The 18,993-nt window shown below is 36.9% G+C and overlaps 1 protein-coding gene across 1 annotated transcript; it reads right to left on the minus strand.

The window, feature by feature from the left end:
• Positions 1–357: 357 nt before the first annotated feature.
• LRRC58 (leucine rich repeat containing 58) lies at positions 358–18,365 on the minus strand. Its single transcript, XM_045850917.1, has 4 exons — positions 17,598–18,365; positions 9,906–10,034; positions 8,958–9,235; positions 358–6,299 (listed from the first exon to the last, which is right to left on the minus strand). Exons 1-4 carry the CDS (start codon positions 18,095–18,097, stop codon positions 6,091–6,093), a joined length of 1,116 nt encoding a protein of 371 aa, XP_045706873.1. The 5' UTR covers positions 18,098–18,365; the 3' UTR covers positions 358–6,090.
• Between the last annotated feature and the right edge of the window lie 628 nt (positions 18,366–18,993).

Below are 18,993 nucleotides of genomic sequence, written 5' to 3' on the forward strand. Positions count from 1 at the left end.
TTCTCTTGTGCCCTCAAATTTCTAAGCCTATCTTCACTAAGAAGCTTTCCTATATACTAATCAGAGAAGTGCTGAGTTTTTCCAATTCAGCAAATTTGAAACAACAAAATGCAAAAATTAACTGACCTTAGTTAGCAAAATGACCTCACCTATTTCTTACTGGAGCATGCATCCATAAATCTAAGACTGTGGAAGCAGAAGGAACTCTAGTAGAAAGGGATCTGGTCTAACTCATCTTTTATCCCTTGCATCTAGCACAGACAGTAAATGTTACTATATACTTAATGTACACATTCATGTACTGAGACAATTCGATAAACAGATGAGCAATGATATAATAAGTAATCAGGCAAATACCAACATTATAAGGATTTTAGTTTATAAAAACATAAATGTTCATCAATTAAAACTAAAATATGATTACTTTTCCAGAGTACAGAGTCAAATTCCAGTAAGACACTTTTAATACAATATGGCACAGTGTTTGATATGGCAAAATGCACACAGAGGGCTAGTTAATGTAATAGCACATTCTTTCATGTGTCCTAGGAGAATAAAGGTGATATGTATAGAATTGAAGTGGCTTAAATATTCTTTTTAGAACATTTACCATTACAAGGTAATACAAAATTTGATGCAATAAACTGTATCTTGTACTAAAATTTAATTATTTAATCATTGCTGAATTAATTTATCATTACTATTTTTAAATGTATATATACCTATATAGATACTTCTAATTCACAAGATTCAAATATGGAAAATTTAAAAATCAGATTAAATGCAATTTGATTAAAGCACACATATTTCCAACATCTTTTGTTGATACTTTAAAGTCCCAAACTTTATAAAAAGTTAATACTGATGATTTAAAATATTCCTCCCATTATGTTTTTGTTTCTCATGAATACAGAATTCAGAAATACAATAAACACCACTTATAGGCACACTGGTCTCTCTATTATTGTTGTAAAGTGATCACTGAGTTTAATATTCCTTACCAATAATAATACAATGTCAACCATTTATGTTAGTGAAAGGATTCTCTTAAAACATCAGTAGCAGACAGAAGTATTGACCAATTTAGTAATGTTTTTGTAGTACTAGCAATAGAAAGGTCAATTTTATTCTAGTTTCTTCTCCTGACGGGAATTAGTATAAAACAATTTTATCCAATTTGTTCACAGCCAAAGGAAGAAATAAATTCTGCTAAATTCAGATAGTCTCTTCAGGAACCATGGCTTTCTGGTATGATGGTATTAACAAAAAAACAAACAAATAAAAACCCTCATTAGAGTAAATAATTTTAATATTAATATTTACAAAATTGAATACTGTCTCTTGTGATAAACTGAGACAGAACAATTCTAGGTAAGTCTAGTAGCACCCAAATCAATACTACCCTGTAAATGTCCAATAATGTATAATGTCTGTTGTTAGTGAATTGTCATTCTCTATATCACAGGTGGCAAACACAAGGCCCACAGGCCAAATCTGGCCCTACACATTGTTTTATATGGCCAGGCACCTGGTTTCTACTTGGTGGCAGCACCAAGCTCTTGCTTAACTGTTAAGTAGTTACATTTATACAGTCCTAAAATTACATTTGGCCCTGTGAAGGCAACTGTGAGGCTGATGTGGCCCCCAGTGAAAATGACACCCCTGCTCTACATCCTTCTTGGTAAATGTGGACCAAGGAGAGAGAAAAAGAATGTAGACATTTACATGTAAAAGTATTAAAACATATCCCCTCAACCTAATATCATAGAGGAGCCACTCAAAAAATATGCTAGGCTCATGCCAATATCTTTATATGATGTTGTTATTATGAAGCTGGTTAGGAACTGCTATCACCCCTTAATGGAAGCACATAAATTTTCCTTATAAAATAATATCAAAGACAACATACCTTTTCACTGGTTTTATTTCAGGGTACTTTATCCTTATGGCTTTGACTTTCTGAGAGTATGCCTCATTAGGATTCCCTTTCCAGAAGCCCTAGACTCAGATATTAGGCCCCATTTTAGTGAAAGAAATCCCTTAGAATCAGGTTTTCTCCCTCAAGTCAAATGCAAAGGGTGACAAAACTGTCACAAAGAACTTATTAAATGACAGAGTTCCTCCAACTTTGGGTATAGAGTGGAGGATTTAAATAAGGCACATACTTTTCTGAGCACAAATGAAAACAATGCTACCTTTAAAATAACCATGACTATAATGAAAATATAAAATTGGATGCTATTAAATTCATCACATTAATATTACAGAGTATAGTGCTTAAAATAGATACAGTGAAGGTCAAGTACTTCTCTTCTATATAAAAGAAATCAGAACTATGTATTGCAGATCATGCTGCCCGAACACCTATACAATAGCTTTTACTGTTGTTAAATGCCCGGCTCACTATTTTGGACTATTATACTACTGTAATAAAATCTCTATTTTGGATAAGTACATCTTTTAGTTAAAAATAAGATATTTCTAAATAAATGCAGCATAATTTTATATACAATATAATGTTGCCTACAAATGGTCCCTTATTTAGAATAACTTTTATATAAAATGCCTTAAAATTTATTTGCAGGAATTATAGGTTTTTTCTTTTTTTACATAGTGAACAGGTAAACATTAATCAAGACTGTACCATAAATTCCAGGTTAATAAGGTATTACTTTCTCCCTTTGGAAAGAGCAAGGTTGGTTATAAGAAAATCCTATTATTTGCTGGCCCTTCATTATGGAGGGTTGTGGACAATATCCTAATAGCAGAAACAAAAGAAATTAATGAGAAAGGCTTTCAGATGGTAGTCAGTGGCCACTTAATTTTAAAACAATTCACTATTAAAGAAATTTCTTTGCTCAGGGATATGCCTGGTGACTTCTACTTGCCTTCCATTTGTTGCTTTTAAAGACTGCTTTCATCTCCCACTCCAGCAGTGACCCCTTTCCGTCTCTTCTTTCGTTTAAAACTGATATTCACAATGTTTGGTAGAACTGTGTGCCACACTGCACTAGTGTGAATTGCCTTTAACTTTTATTTACATCAATACAAAAATTTCTCAAATTTGAGGCACAATTTACAATGCAAGTCTTTTATTTTAAATTTTGTAACTTAAAGTTCCAAGTATCAAGAATTTTAGAATGAGAGATAATTCTGGAGAAATAAAATATGAATAGTAACCCTCAGAGCTACCTCTTCTACTCAAAATACAGGGAATACTGAGAACTCATTAGGTCAGCCATTTTCTGGTGCCATGAAAGGAAAATTTTGTATTAGCTAATCTTCCTATATCCTGAAATCCTAGGACTATTTCACAACCAGTTTGGTGACACTGAGAACTGGATTTTAGGAATAAGAATTGCTAAGAATGTGCAACATATTTCAGTCTTAAATATTAGCACTGAATAATTTCATTCCAAACACAGTAATGCTTTGGTTTAGTAGTTTTATACACATAAATTTTGGTCACTAAAATTGCCCAAGATAAAAAAAAAACAAAACACTTATTTCATTTTGAAAATTAGTAGATTCTATACATCTCAAAAACTACAGAAAGCTTAAGTATAGCTTAAACACAAATATGTAACTTAACTAAAGAGATACGACCTATCATTTTATATATATAGTCAGCTATATGATTCGGGCGCTAAATATCTGGTTTCCACCTTCTGGTTTAATTTCTGCAGTCACCAGTTATGAAAAAAGGAAAGGTGGGGGAGGGAAAAACAAGGAAAATCTTAGAAATTACTAGCAGCTCTTGTAAAAGGTAAAAAGCTCTTGCCAAAGATTTAAAAAAAAAGAAAGATAAAACTAATAGCTATACTGTAGATTTCAGTAAGTCACCAAAGACAGCTGAACACTGATCTTAGGTCTTCAAATGCACATATAGAGAACCATAGGAAACATTTTTGGAAAGATATTTTGTTTTATACTATGGTTTATATCTACATCATAGAGCAAAGGTAGACAGTTTCTGGTTAGACCTACTTATATCTGTAAAAGCTCAAACAGCGTATCTTTTTTTGTGAGAAGCTAGAAAAAGGCATGTAAGGTCAAATACCTTATTTATATACCAACCCATTTATTTTAGAGAGACTAACTCTCAGGTTACCCAAGCTGTTAGGTCAAGCTGGTAATGAATTTGAAAGTAAACTGAGGCATTTAAACCAGAAAAATTTGCTCCTAATATTTTACTATGACTACATTATTTATTTTCTATAAAAATATTTTGTGTATTTAAGTCACTAATGAAACATTCTGAGCTTTCCACTTAGACACTACCTAAGTCAACTTTACCTGTCCTAGGTTTGTAATATGTAGGTTGCTGTGGCTCAGATGGAGAAGTAAACAAAGACTTTCTATTACCTCCACTGTAAGATACAATCGCCCATGTACTACTTTGCTAGGCAGTAGAAATACACTAGATTAATTCTATACACATAGAAAATTTCTGAAAAGGAAGAAAGAATCTTACTACGTTGGAACAAGGGGAAGGGATTTACTCTATAGCAGCGTTTCACAACTGCAGTCATGAAACTCTCGTGTTTCATGAATTAACATATAATAAACAAACGAACCCTGAACTATCCTACAGTGTATTTTCTTCTAAGATAAAAAATAATATATATGACATAAACCTAATACACATATTATTGTAAAACAATCTGCTTTGGAGAAATGTGCCCATTTATGAATGCCAACAACTGAGAATGGAGATCATTTCCTGTTCTAATGTACCTCTGACCTGCTTATTGCTATATAGGTAACATTTACCAACAAACCATCATGTTATTATAGGTTAATGATCTAAGGATTGTTAGTATGTTCTGTGTATTTTATTTTTTAATATCAACTTGTAATTAGACCATTTAATTTTTATTGCATATTAAATTAATAACAATGTAATTTCTAATAGCAAGTCATCTGTGAAACCATTTTTCTGCTATACTTGAAGGATTAATAATTTTTTGTGTGTCATCAATAATTTTCAAAGAATATTCCATGGTTAAACTGGTTTAGAAAATTGTTCTACTGTGTACAAACATAATGACTGCTGCCCCAAATTTTACTTGGTTTGTTGTAATGTTTTTCTAGTGTTTCAATACACATAGACAATGGAGCCATATCTATTAAAATTTTTAAGTCACTTTCCCACTCCTTTAATGTAAGATATAAAGAAGCTTTCCTAGCTAATATCTCTTTCCTATGAAAAGAAATCTGACCAATTTTTTAATCAAAAACTATTATTCTCTTACAATCAACAGACTGACCAGGACTATGGTCTCCCACTAAGTGTAACAGTGATTTGCTAGGCAATTACTTCATGTTTAAGCAAAAAATGAAGTTAAGGTGGCCATGACCTCAGATGTCAGATATACAGCTGTTTACCTAGTTCTGTTGAAGCATATTTCAAAGTGTTCTGCATAATATGGCAGGCTGTTCTGGCATCATTTCTTGAATAAACTTTTAAATCCTAGCTAGGATTTAAGGCACTATAGCAGTCATTGCTGGATTACCTAAGAGTAACAGCAATCATAAAATAAAGGAGCAGAACTGAAGAGTTTTAAAATCACACAAAGTTATATCCCCTATTTTACCAGTTAGTAGGTCAGAAAGGTTTAGGTCTGTGAGCTTATCTGAATAGCTCTGTAATCTAGATGTATGAGCAATACTTAAAAGGAGGGTTAATCCCATTACTGTGTAGTGTTCAACCTATGCCCAAGGACAACTTTGGTAATAATCACAGATTTGATCATTTCTTTCTTCATTGCAACTGTCACAAGTTACAACACTCATGGTTTATCACAGCACTGCTCTTCAGGAGGTTCTTGTCTGCTGTGAGGTTCTCGTCTGCTGTGAGTGAATAATCAGCCAAATCTGAAACTGCCTTCAGAGTTGAATTATATTCAAAGAATCCTAAAATGGAACTGGTCTTATTCCTGCCAATTGGGTAGATAGTCTTTTACATCATCTCCGATTCTTTCATGAACATTCAAAATGATAATAATGTTTCTTTAACTTCGAAGTCTATTTTCTTTTCTAACTACCTTCTCTCAGTCTTTTAGTGTTTCACATCACCCCACACTCCTTTCAACCAAGAAGAACTTTCTGCATTCTGTGAGCAGCAACACCAGCTTCATCCTCCGAGTCAGAGTCGCTCTGGGATGTGGAGCTGTGAGAGGTGGAGCTGCAAGGGGAAGAGCATGCTGGCGAACACAAATAGTGCATCAAGGGGAGGCGGTACTTCCCACAGAAGTCCACAAATTTTATTTGTCTGACACAGCAGTCAAAGTAGACCCCTGGAGAGGAGAAATAAGTATAAGGTAATCATTACAAAGCAAAGAGTCACAGTTTCTTTTTCAACTATTTCTCTACCATTCTGAAAAATAAGTCATATACAGTCTTCTCTTTTGTGAATCTTAAGCAAAACCAGTACATGTTTCTATGGCTGTTTACAGAAACACTAGAAGGTCTTAGGGATGCCAATTTGGCAGCAAAGAAAAAGCCAAGATATTTACCTTAAAGGGAGCTGGTATTAAAAGCACACTTTATTTGGCTTGTTTTCTCTGGGTAATTTGGTGGATAGTGCCTGATAGAGATTACAGGATACCTTGAGTGCCCTTCCTCCATCAGTCAAGCCACTCCTTGGTGCTAGTTACAGTCAAGAAATTTTAAAAACCCCACAGACCTTCAACATTTGCAGAAAGGAGACGATTTTTTGGTACCCGTTCTTATGTATTGAAAAGCAAAATGAAAAAAACAAAAACAAAAACAAAAAACAAAATGTTACCTCATATTTCCACTGGTTCTAAATCTATAGATTTCAAAACTATTTCACTAATGGTCACATATGATTTTCACACAATTATATATTGTTAAGTAGACTGAAACTAGTATTCAGCTCTTTTCATTCCTAATTTTGATTCTATGGTGATCCTGAACTGTGGCCCATGAGTTAAGTAAAAGCACAGTCAGAGCTGAGAGGAAAGCAGGGGTTGGTACATTCAGGGTTCTAGCTGCCCCTTGAGGAAACTGCACGTCTCTAACCAGGCCATCACGATGGCATGGCGGCAGCATAATGGGAATATCCAGGACTCTGGGCCTTATCATCTCTGTAGGGAGGAATCTCAACCTCTCTACCTTACCTACCTTTCTTTTGGCACCAAGTACTCTGTGTGTGTCAGTCACATAAAGGACCAAAACAAAAACATGTGCCCCAAGCAGAGGAGAAATAATAATTTCTATCTATTTTTCCCAATACTTTCCCCATTAACTTTTTAATTTAAGAAAGGAAAGTCAAGGTACATTACTTTAAACAATCTAGGAAAGTAGATAAATTCAATAAACTGGTCAATTAGTATTTTTATGACACCCCTCAAAATGTGTTACATTCCTGAAAACAAGTAGAAATAACACAATAAAGTACTGTAGTTACCATAAACTAAAACAGTACAATATTATGTTGTCATTTGTCAGATGTCAGACTATCCAAATTACTTTTGTTTCGAGTTCAGTAAGTAATGAGTCTGAGGGGAAAAAATGCCAATGGCTCATTTTATATAGTATCTCAAATTTTAAACTATTAATTTTAAATGTATTTTTGTTCCTAAGATAAATAATACATCAGTATACTGAAGAATTAACTCAGAAATAACTGAGAGAAGAGAATTCTTATAGAGCTCCATTTCCAGAAAAGGAGAAGATACAGACTACTAAGCCAGAAGGCCGCTGTGAATGCTGACCTTTGCCATGGTTAAAGCCAGCTTAGGAAAGAGCACCAGAGAGAAGAAGCTTAAGCACAGCACAGCAACCTCTTCTTGTAAGAGTGAGTGGCCAGAAAGGGCCCAGAGTACTGTCTTGTTTAAACCAAAGTGTCTTTTTTCTCTTTTGACATCTTTTGAGGAGCTTAAACCATTTTCTCCTTTTTAAACCTTATAATGGTTTCAAGACATGATGGGACTTCCAGAAAAAAATCTGATCATCATTATACATTTCCTTAACACCTACATTTATCCAACAGTAAAAACCTTTCTGCACTCCCAGCAAACTGGGTTTTTTTAGAAGTAGTCTTTTATGAGGGAGCCAGAATAAAATTACCTGCTGTCATCACCAACTCCCACCCCATAGCTCCTGACAGTGCAGGCCCTTCATAACCTGGTCTCAATGTATCTTTTATAAAGTCTTTTCTCTTATTCCTCCTGTGTATTTGAACCTAATTATTACTTATGCAACATTCTGCCCCACTCTGTCTTGTCTCCAATTATATTCTTTCCATCTGAAAAGTTTCTTATTCTCAATCTTACCCTATCAAAATCTAACTCATACTTCAAGAATCATCTCTTTTCCAGATCTAGTTAACTGTATTCTCTCCCTCCTTTCATTTCAATAGTACACTGAATTCCCACTTCACTTTGCCTTATATATATTTGTTTAATTCTCTTTAAGTGCTCTAAACTGAAGAAATTCTGAACCATGATTTAAAAGAATATACAATTCCAGGATACATGCTGAAACCAGCACCCATTCTGCCTATTCTCATATATCTTGAACCACACTCTATAAAGGTACCTGATACTAAGAATGGTGTGTTCCTCAAAAAAATATAAAAGGTAGCCAAATATTTTAGAGATTCCTTTTAAGCAGTTAGGACTGTTGTGCTTCTTTTCTGTTTCTTCTCATTTTATAAATTTTATGACAGTTCCAAGACAGAAGGAGACTTTCTGGATGTTTTCCTTGTATATGAATCATAAAGTACTATGAAAAGAAAAAAAAAAAAAAGAAATCCCGAAAGGGTGAAATGTCTTAGTTTCCGGTGGAAGGATGAGGGAAACAGAAACAGAGACTAACTGCCTTTCACTAAAAGACCGCAATGGATAAAAAAAAACAAAAAAACACTTAGACCATCAACTTTAACAACAGCTAAATGAATGGGAAACAAAGACACTAAGTTAACTTACCTCCACACTTTGGGTTTGGGCAATTGCTGGCTAAACTCAAGTATCTAAGAAGATTCCTAGGAAGATCACAGGGAGTGTAGGAAATATTTCGAATTTTAATGGTCCGCGCAGCTAATTCCAGGAGAGTTGGAGGGTCATAGGTTAAATCTCTAACAAAACGAACAACCAGTGGATTTCCTCGCAAACTCAATTCTTCCAAATGAATAAGGTTGAGGATCTCTCGAGGCAGGTATGTCACCAAGTTATTGTGAAGACTGAGGGAACGAAGTGAATGCAACCTAGAATGAATGCAGCACAAAAACCAATGGCCGTAAGCAAGATTACTACCAAGAAAATTAAGTGAAGAATTTGGTTTCCCTGTAAGAATGAGCAATTAACATTAAGGTCAATGCAAGTACAATTAAAAAGTGCTGAAACTAGATCAGAGTACAGATTTGTAAATGCCATGAAGAGCTTTTGCCCATGGAATCTCAGAGTGTTTAGAATACTCAGAGTATTCTGATGTACGAGATGAACTATAAATGCTAGATTTAAAGATTTTGGAGGGAGGAATGTTTTCTCATTCAGATAACCAAAAAAGGAAAGATTCCAAATGCAACATGAATCAAGATCCTTCACATTATCTCATTAGGATAGGAATGCTTCATATCAAATATAAAATCAACAAAGTCCCAGAAAGCCTGGGAAATCTCTGCCAAATGAATACTCTGTTTTTGATTATAGAACACAGGCTAAACAAATATTGTAAGGAATAAACCAGAGCATTTAAAAGTAACATTAAAAATAAGCAACCTAATTCACAGCAAACCTCAGAACTACAATTCTCAAGTATCATTTACCTTGAGAATACCTAATTTTTTTCTACATATAAAACATGTAGGTGAATGGAAAACAATAATTCGTAAGCATGCATTTCTATGTATACATCCACTGCCTGAAACTACTCACTGTGAAAGCTGAGGAGGCACGCTTTGGATTTTGTTGTCACATAATACCAAGTAAGTCAGAGAAGGCAGATTTGCTAATTCTGGTGGGATTTCTTTGATGAAGTTTCCTCCAAGATATAAACACTCTAAACTGCAAAGAAAAATGAACAAAAAGTAAACAAACCAAAGCTAGATAAGATACCCCATTGCCTTTATTACAATGAACACATTTCATTTATTCATTTAGCAAATGTTTTATTTAGGATTTGCTTTGTGCTATCCAGTCTCTAGAGAAATAATGCAATCTTCAGGGAGCTTATATTATAGGTAAGCAGACAAGACACGCCAATATTGAGACAATACTATCAATATTAACTATTGATTTAATTATTGTTAGTATTTATTTCATTTAATTCCAGCTCTACCACTTACCAGTGTAAGAATTTGGGCCAGGTACTTAATCTCATTATGCTCCAGTTTCCTCTCCTTTAAAATGGAGTATTATTATTATATATCATGTAAAGTGCCTAGCCAACAAATATGAACCAGACACATACTGTGCAACATTCTAAGAAATACAGTGGAAGACTGAGTACTTGACCTTCAGTAGCTTACATCCAGAGAAACAAATAATAAATCAATGAATTTATATATTTTGCCAGAAAGCTTTAAGTGCTATAAGGAAAGAGAGGTCATCAGTGGTAATGAAAGTCATATTCTAAACAGGGTGATCATAAAAGATTTCCTATAGGAGATGACATTTGCACAGCGATATGAATGAAATGGCTGAGTACAAATCCAAGATGGAAAAATGCTTGTGTTGTGAAAGAGGTACACAGCCAGTGTGGGTAGATCAGAGAGACAGAGACGGACAGTACTAGTCATGCAGGTCAGAGAGGGAGTCTAGGAACACGAGTTCAGAGGCTCCTTCAGATCTTTGAATTTTGAATTTTATCAAGTTGGGTGAGCTCTTCACAAGAGTTACACTTAAAATAGAAATACCCCAATACATTTAAAAGTAATGAGACAGAAAAAGATGTACCAAGCAAATCTCTACCATTTCACTTCTGGACTGCTACATTAGGTTCCAGTCTGCTCTTCCTGCTGGCACTCTTCCCATCAGACTCGTCTCTCACTTCAGCAGCTATTTTCCACACAAAAGGCAAGTCATCCTTCTAGAGCACTGACCTCTTTTCACTTAAGACTGTTAAATAAAAAAATGACAACAGCCAACACAACAATAGCCATCCGGTGTGAATGAATCAAACATACCTACTTTTTTTGGTCAGATTGGTAAAAAATCTATTTTTTGATGTTGCACAATTTTAATAATTAGTTTATGTGTGCCATGAGTTGAAAAAGGTTGAAACTGCTGTTCCAGAGTATAACTCAAGTACGACCGTCAGAAGTTCTTTCAGCAAGGACCCAACACAGTTAATAGTCTGAGTCTTTCATCTCTAACATTTTTACTGCCCAAGGCCCACTCCTGAATAACAAATAGCTTGGCTGGGCATCAAATTCTACACTGACATTTACTTTTCCTTAGCACTAGGAAGCTACTGATTCATCATCTTATTTCAGCCAGTATTACTATTGCTCCTTTGCAGATAGTCTGTTTTTTTTTATTATTAGGAGCTTTTAGGGTCTATTTTCTTTATTTAACCTTATTGTTCTGAAGTTTCATCATGTGTCAAGATACCAGTTTAAGCACTCCTTTTAATTGTGGAAAAATCTCAGCTACTGTTATTTCAAACATTGCCTTTTCTGCATATTCTCTAGTCTCTTTTCTAGGATTCCTAGTAAACAGCAGTGGAACTTTAGGATCAATTCTCCATGTCTCTTAATGTTTTTCACACTTTCCATTTCTTTCTTTTTGTGTTACAATCTACCATTCAGCCTACTGAGGTCCTAAGTACATTTTTTTCATTTCTAGGAATTCTAATTGGGGTTTTCATAATTATCCATTTTTTGAACTTATTTCATTGATGAAATACCCTCCTTTACCTTTCTGAAGTTAGGAAACATACTTATTTTAAAGTCCTTTATAGATTGCCTTATTATATGTATTTTCTGTGTATAATTTCTTCCCTTTGTTGAATTTTTTATCTGTACTTCAAAATCTTGCCTTCATTGATATGTGATGATTCAAAAGCCAAACTGAATTTGAAGTTTTGGCATTTAAAAAATGTATTAAAGATATTCCTTTTCTATTTCTGATTTTGTAATTGTTTTAGATTTATAAGGCTTAGTAAAAGCAGACAACTTTAATTCCAATGTTACTTTTTTGTCTTTCAAACATTGCCTTGTATAAAAAAAATCAAATGTCTGGCCCTGACCAGGTGGATCAGTCAGTTGGAGCATCATCCTGTGGTCAGTTGGAGCATCATCCTGTGCACCAAAAGGTTGTGGGTTCAATTCCCACTCAGGGCACATACTAGGTTGATGGTACAATCCCCAATTGGGGTATGTACAGGCGGCGACCAATCAATGTTTATCCCTCACACCCTCTTTCTTTCTCTCCCTTCCTCTCTCTCTAAAATCAATAAAAACTATATGTCCAAGATGAGGATTTAAAAAATCAATTGTATACAAGACTGAATTCTCCTATATGTATATGTTTTAGCAGTGGTGAAAAAACTTCCTAGGCAGGATTTTTTGATCCTAACAAAATAGTGTAGGTGAATGCTAAGATATTCAGAAATCTCTATTTTTCAATGATGGGAGCTACTAGAATAGAATAGAACAAAACAGAACAGAATATCTGGAGCTCCCAAAACAGAACCTACCCTGGAAAAAGAGAAGCCTATCTGGAAAAAAAAATGAGCGAACTTGGAAGTCCTTTTTATACAGAATTCAACAGTTAGGTAACAACTTGCATTACAGTCTACTGAAGGAGAGAAGAAAAGGGAAAGTGAATCTGAGAGAAAATTTAAATATTGTGTTTTCTATTTGTTTAAGTCAAGAACCTTAAGTCATTTCACCAGAGAAATTAGTATCTGCTGGTCAGTTACTACTTAATATCTTTCTGTCAATACTTTGGAGTCAGTGGGGAGGAATACAGACAAAGGATGTCAAACCTTAGTAGTTACTGTGACTTGGCAGAGAAGGAACTGATGTTCTAAAATATAACCAAACCCGTAATTTCGACATTGTATCAATTCTCTTTTGCAACTGATAGGTATCATTAATCAGATTACACAACTAGCATATTAAATTTACACTTTCAGGCTTACTTCTCACTTTGAAACACAAATAATTCCCAAAGTTCTAGGGACTTGAAGCCTTTAAATGATTTGTGGAAATTAAATTTCTAAAGTACACTCTACTCTTCCCAAACATGCTTTTATGTAGGGTGAAAGGAAACTGTTGTTGAATTTAAAGCAAAACTGTAGTATTTAAAAGTTCTTGGGTTTGTCAGCATTGCACCCCTCTTAATCAGGTTTGGAACAATTCTATTCTTTCGGTGTGACAAATTTTGTAGAATTCTTCTTTTTCCTTCCTGTTTATCATTTAACAGACCAATCTTAGTTTTGTTTCCTGAAAAGTATTCCATTTCTCTGAATCCTTAGGGATACTGAAGTGGGTGGCTTTTCTCTAGCAAAGGCCAATGACCCACTGAAAAAAATACACTAAGGGTCCCTTAATGCCAATCAACTTTTATGATAGATACATGATATCTATATGAACCATACATTTATGGATAAAGTAATTTTCTTGAGATAGCATCTCCATATTGAATCATTTTCAAATACCACCATTCACCACAGGCTTTAAAGAACATTATATGTTCAAAAGTAGAAACACAGATGGAGCAATCATCTCTTGATACTTGTCCAAATCTAAGGCAATAAAGAAGTCTGAGAAAAGAACTTGAGAGCCACAGAAAAACTCAGTATGTGACTTTAAATGGGATGAAAAGTTTTTATTTAAACTTGAACACATTCTATTTATCATCTGATCCAATCACTTCTTTCATAAGATATCAATTTGTTTACTGCACACTAGCTTCAAAATATCCCAGAGCATGAATATTTATTTAGCTTTTGCTTCTGACACAGTCCTCTAACCTTCAATTTCTAAAATCACATCAAGCACAGTGAGGGAAGGGTCATGAACAGAAAAAGGAAAGAATTACTTGAACAGAAAATATTGTGAGAAATGGTAGCAAATGAAATTCACTTGTGCTCAAACCTACCTTCCAAATGTCTAGACTCCTGGATACCAAACAGTCCTAAAGCTTTCATTTTTTAAAATAACCATTGAGTAGTACGTTATTAAGAGTCTAATCTAATTGAGAGGACTAAGATAAGAGGTCATAGAAAACAGGTCAAATACTAATTACACCTACTTTTTCAACATTATGAAAAAAAAGTTTCTCCATATATTACCAAACAGGTATTACATCTACTTGTTGATGAATAACCCCCTACTTTGATGGTAAGTATCTACATCCACCACCTCAAGGCTCTCACTGAGACTAATTTACTCCAAGGGAATGAAGTTAATCATAAAAATAAATTTTCAGCACCTACTTATTCATTATACATCATTAAAAAAAAGATTTTGTCACTAGGGAAAAGGATTAACAAAGCACAGAAAACATACAGGAAGACACCCTGCTAATCTGAAGAGGTTAATTACACCAATTAAGCCTATTGCATGTATTTGTTATTCCTTCCTGAGTGAAGACTGGAAAGAAAGGAAACCTTTACATGGATTATATACTCAGCAAAAAAATTTTTAAATTGCAGTTAAAGAGGGAAGGTATCTTCCTAACATCCAGAAACACCTGATGTGGTTTATACAACAACATGGCATAGTAGACAATGTACATCAGGGTTACATATGAGATCTAGGGAGTCCCATTCTAAGAGAAGATGGTGTTATAGGGAAGCCACCTGGGGTTTAAGTGACTGAATCACCATCTCTACATTTTCAAAACTTTAATGCACTGTTTTAGTGAGTTGGAAGCAGCCTTTACGGACTGAATCACATTTATCTCACTGTCACTATCTGGCCTCAAGCAAGTCATTAATAACTAAATCTCAGTTTCCCCATCTGTAAAAAGAAGAGGGTAAATGAGGCCATTGCTCAGGCTGTTTCTATTTCTAAGTGTAAATTTCTATTACATGACCCTCTAAGCCTACACTAAATCTTTATGACTCTTATCAATAAAGAGAAATGGCACATACAACTAAAAATGACATAAAAAGATTCCCACACAGTAATTAGCCCAGAAAAACAGTTATCAGCCCAGAAAAGCAGGTCAACCAGGTAGTGGCTTTGACCAATCCTCCTGATCATATATGCAAGAGAAGAAAAGTCAGAAGAATTGGGTTCTAGCCCTGCTCTGTCAGTGTGGAAAATTCATGGGTTTGGAGTCAGAGATTCCAGAGCTCAAAAGCAATTATGCCACTCACTTTGTGTTTTTATGACCTAACGTCTCAGAGCTTCAGGTTCTTCTCATCTCACAGGGTTATGGTGAGTTAAACAGCATATTTAAAGCACCTATAACAGGGCCCACCTCATTGTAAGTAAGCAATAAAGGGAATTTTTGTCTACCCTTTTCCTTACATGATGAAAGTAATACCTGCCCTGGGTATTTCTTAGTATATTGAGAAAATTCAAATGAGAAGGTTGGAATTATGTAACACCAGAGTCAGAACAAACCAAGGCTTGTCAATTTTGCATCTAAATTTCTCTTAAACCCTTCTATTTATCTCTTCTAGCATCACCGTGCTATAAGCTACCATCATCTCTAATTTTACAATAGCCTCCTTCTAACCAGCCCTCAAAATCTCATCTGTCCACCCTCTCTCCACTCCACTCTTACATAGCTCAACAAGAGAGAGGTGCTTAAAACTCACTGTGTACTTAACATAAAAATGGAACTTTATTAGGGCCTTTGAGATCTGGCATGGCCTGAAATCTGGTCCAAATATATTTGCCACTTTCCCTCTTGGCTACTTAGTCACTATGCTCTACTACAATGTCCTCCCTTCAAAATTTTGACCTTCAGTCCTTGCCTCTCGGCTTTCATCTGCGTTGTTCTTTTTACTTTGACTAATCCTACCCCACCCTCTCCTAGTTAATTCTTACAAAAACTCAATTCAAATGTTACTTGCTCAAGAATCAAACTAAGACAGTCCCTTCTGTTATTTCATTTCAAGGCACTCTGTATGTCTTCATAGAACTTATAACTATAAATGAGGTTTAATGTCTCTCATACTGTGTTAGCTCCAAGAGAGCAGGATCATGTTCACCAATGTATCCCCAGCACCTGATACATGGTAGGTATTACACAAATATCTGCTGATGTGTGGAGTAAATGAAAAGACATCTCTTCCAAATGCCTCATTTAGCAGATTAGGAGGTTGTAGTCAGAGCATGTTAAGTGACTTGCCTAAGGCTGGGACATCAAGAGTTCTTATTCTCAGGCCAATGTTCTTTTCACTATAATTGTGTTCCCAACCCCTGGGCCATGGACCAGTACCTGCCCAAGGCCTGTTAAGAACCAGACCACCAGTGAAGCTCTCCTGAGCTCTGCCTCCTGTCCTTGGAAAAACCAGTCCCTGGTGCCAAAAAGGTTGGGGACCACTGCTATCATTAACTCTGAGGTCCCTCTCAGCTCTAACATTCTGTTATCTCAGAAAATTCAATAAAGGCTGTGAAAATTAAATTTTACAGACAATACTTTTTTTCACTTTGTACAATACACTTGCTCTTGCTCTATTTTTCACTCTCCTGCACAGGACATTTAGGGGACTTTTGCTACCTGTGTCTCTGCTTCTTCCTTCCATTTAATTCAATGTACATTAACCAAATAATCTAGTAGGTGAGGCAGACCTGTAAATAAGGAATTATAATCACTATGATAAATGCAATGGTGACATGAGGAAGTACAGTATAGGTAATAACTTAGGTGTTGCCCAGGAAGCAGTAATGAAAGAAAACAGATGACCCTCAAGATTGATTTTTAAAGATGAATAGGAATTTGCCAGGTACAGGCAGCATTCCGGGCAAAAGGAAAAGAATATGTACAGAGGCACGGCATCCATTGAACACACAATTAGTGAGAGCCCATATGTGCTGGCAAAAAGCATGGCTTACTGAATTCCACAAATGCAGTAGTTCCCTTTTATTTGCAGTTTTGTTTTCCCCAGTTTCACTTACCTGTGGTCAACTGTGGTCTGAAAATATTAAATGGTAAATTCCAGAAGTAAACAATTCATAAGTTTTGAATTAAACACCGTTCTGAGTAGTGTGATGAAATCCTAGTGGCCATCCCAGTTATCAGATCAACTGTCATAGCATCTCAATGCTTATCAGGTTCAAGTAGCATTTATTTTACTGAATAATGGCCCCAAAGTGCAAGAGTAGTGATACTGGCAATTTGGGTACGTCAGAGAAGCTGTAAAGTGCTTCCTCTAAGGGAAAAAGTAAAAGTCTCTACTTGAAGAGAAAAAAAAAAAATCATATGCTGGGACTGCTAATATTTAAGGTAAGGACGAATCTTCTTTGCACAGAGGAAATACAACATACCAGGGCGGTCACACACACTATCTTATTAGATTCGCTGAGCTGGCCGGGTAGTATTCAATGCCAAAAAGTTAAAGGGAAAGCCCAGAAGGAGACAGTTATAAGCCAACTAAACGGTGCTAAGGCCAGGCCTGAGGCCCAGGGGCTCTCTCCTCTCAGGCAGGGACCCGCTCACCTCCGCAAGTTCTCGATCTCAGCCGGGATGGCCTGAAGCTGGTTGCCGCCCAGGCTGAGGGTCTGCAGTGCACGCAGCTCCAGCACCGACGGGGGCACCACTTGAAAGCAGTTCCCGCTGAGGTTGAGCACTTGAAGGCTGCGAGAGAGAGGCGACTGGGCCAGACCCTTGGGAAGCGCGCCGGGCCCACCGAGCCGGTTGTTCTTAGCCAGCAGCGTGCGTAGGCCGTGCAAAGCGAGCAGCTCTGGCCCCAACGCGGTCAACGCGTTGCCGCTCACATCCAGCAGCTGGAGATGCGAGAAGCCCCTACCCAGAGCCCGCGGCAGCGATACTAGACGGTTGTACGGCAGCAGCAGCCGCAGTAGCGCCTCCCGCGCGCCGCGCCGCTGTTCGCCCCTAGACTCCAGCTCCGACTCCAGCGTCTCGGGGGATACGCTGAGGCGGGACAAGTTCAGTTCGGCCTCCCCTGCCGTAGTCACTGCCGCTCCAGAATCCTGCATCCCTTCCACCACGGGACGCGCGTCTCGGTGAGGCAGACAGCGCCGTGGGCGCACCAAAGGCCAGGAGCTCCGCGGCGGCCCAGAACCTAAACCGAGGGTGGTGTCGGGAGCGGCGAAGCCCCCAAGGCGCCCTTGCTGAGTCACGAGACGTTGGGCGGTGAAATCGGGGCGGGGCTCTGGGGCGGGGCTCGGTCTCACGTGGTGCGCGGCGGGGAATTGCGGCGCTGGGCGGGGCAGAAACCTGGTGCTTGCTGCGATTTTGTGTGGGTCCGGTGTGGCCTGTTAGGCTTGGACTGCTGCGGTTTATATAGCCCCTACCTGGTGACGTGTCCCTGTAGTCCAAGGCCACCTGGGCAAATAGACAGAGGGTTGATTAGTTGTCGGGCACTTACGATTCTCTTGCGTCATGGTGCACTGCCCTATCGGCGTAGGGCCCCTTTGTGTGCAGGATTCAGTGAGACGGCAGTAATTCAGCCGGTTAGAGCAAATCCCAGTAATTTACAAAGCCGTTTTAATCAAAGCCACCTGGTAGTGGCTCAAAAATAGGCATATGGATCGATAGAACAGAAGAGAGAGACCAGAAATCAACCCACGCCTTTATGTTCAGTTGATATTTGACAAAGCAGGCAAGACCATACAATGGAGTAAAAACAGTCTCTTTAATAAATTGTGTTGGGCAGTTGGACAGGTATATGCAAAAAAATGAAACTGGATTTATTGGGGAGGCTTGCTTACTCATAAGAGATGAATTCAGGTGAGAGACAACACTTACAATGGAAATGAGATAGCAAGTTTATTAAATACACTTGAGCATGAAGCTGCAGTCTGGCACCCAGTTCATCTGAGTGTCCTGACTATTGAGATTTTAGGGATTTTATGCTTAGAAGCTGCCTCTA

Source organism: Phyllostomus hastatus, unplaced genomic scaffold (genome assembly GCF_019186645.2).
Source record: "Phyllostomus hastatus isolate PE091 unplaced genomic scaffold, TTU_PhHast_1.1 phas_contig_86, whole genome shotgun sequence".
Classification (NCBI taxonomy): Eukaryota; Metazoa; Chordata; class Mammalia; order Chiroptera; family Phyllostomidae; genus Phyllostomus; species Phyllostomus hastatus.

Bases quoted from the DNA above. Each gene is read 5' to 3' on its own strand.
- LRRC58 (XM_045850917.1), bottom strand. From the start codon at position 18,097: ATGCAGGATTCTGGAGCGGCAGTGACTACGGCAGGGGAGGCCGAACTG. The intron at 10,035-17,597 runs GTGAGCGGGTCC...TTTTCTTTGCAG, and splicing joins GAGATCGAGAACTTGCGGAG to TTTAGAGTGTTTATATCTTG. The intron at 6,300-8,957 runs GTAAGTTAACTT...TCTCCTCTCCAG, and splicing joins CCCAAACCCAAAGTGTGGAG to GGGTCTACTTTGACTGCTGT.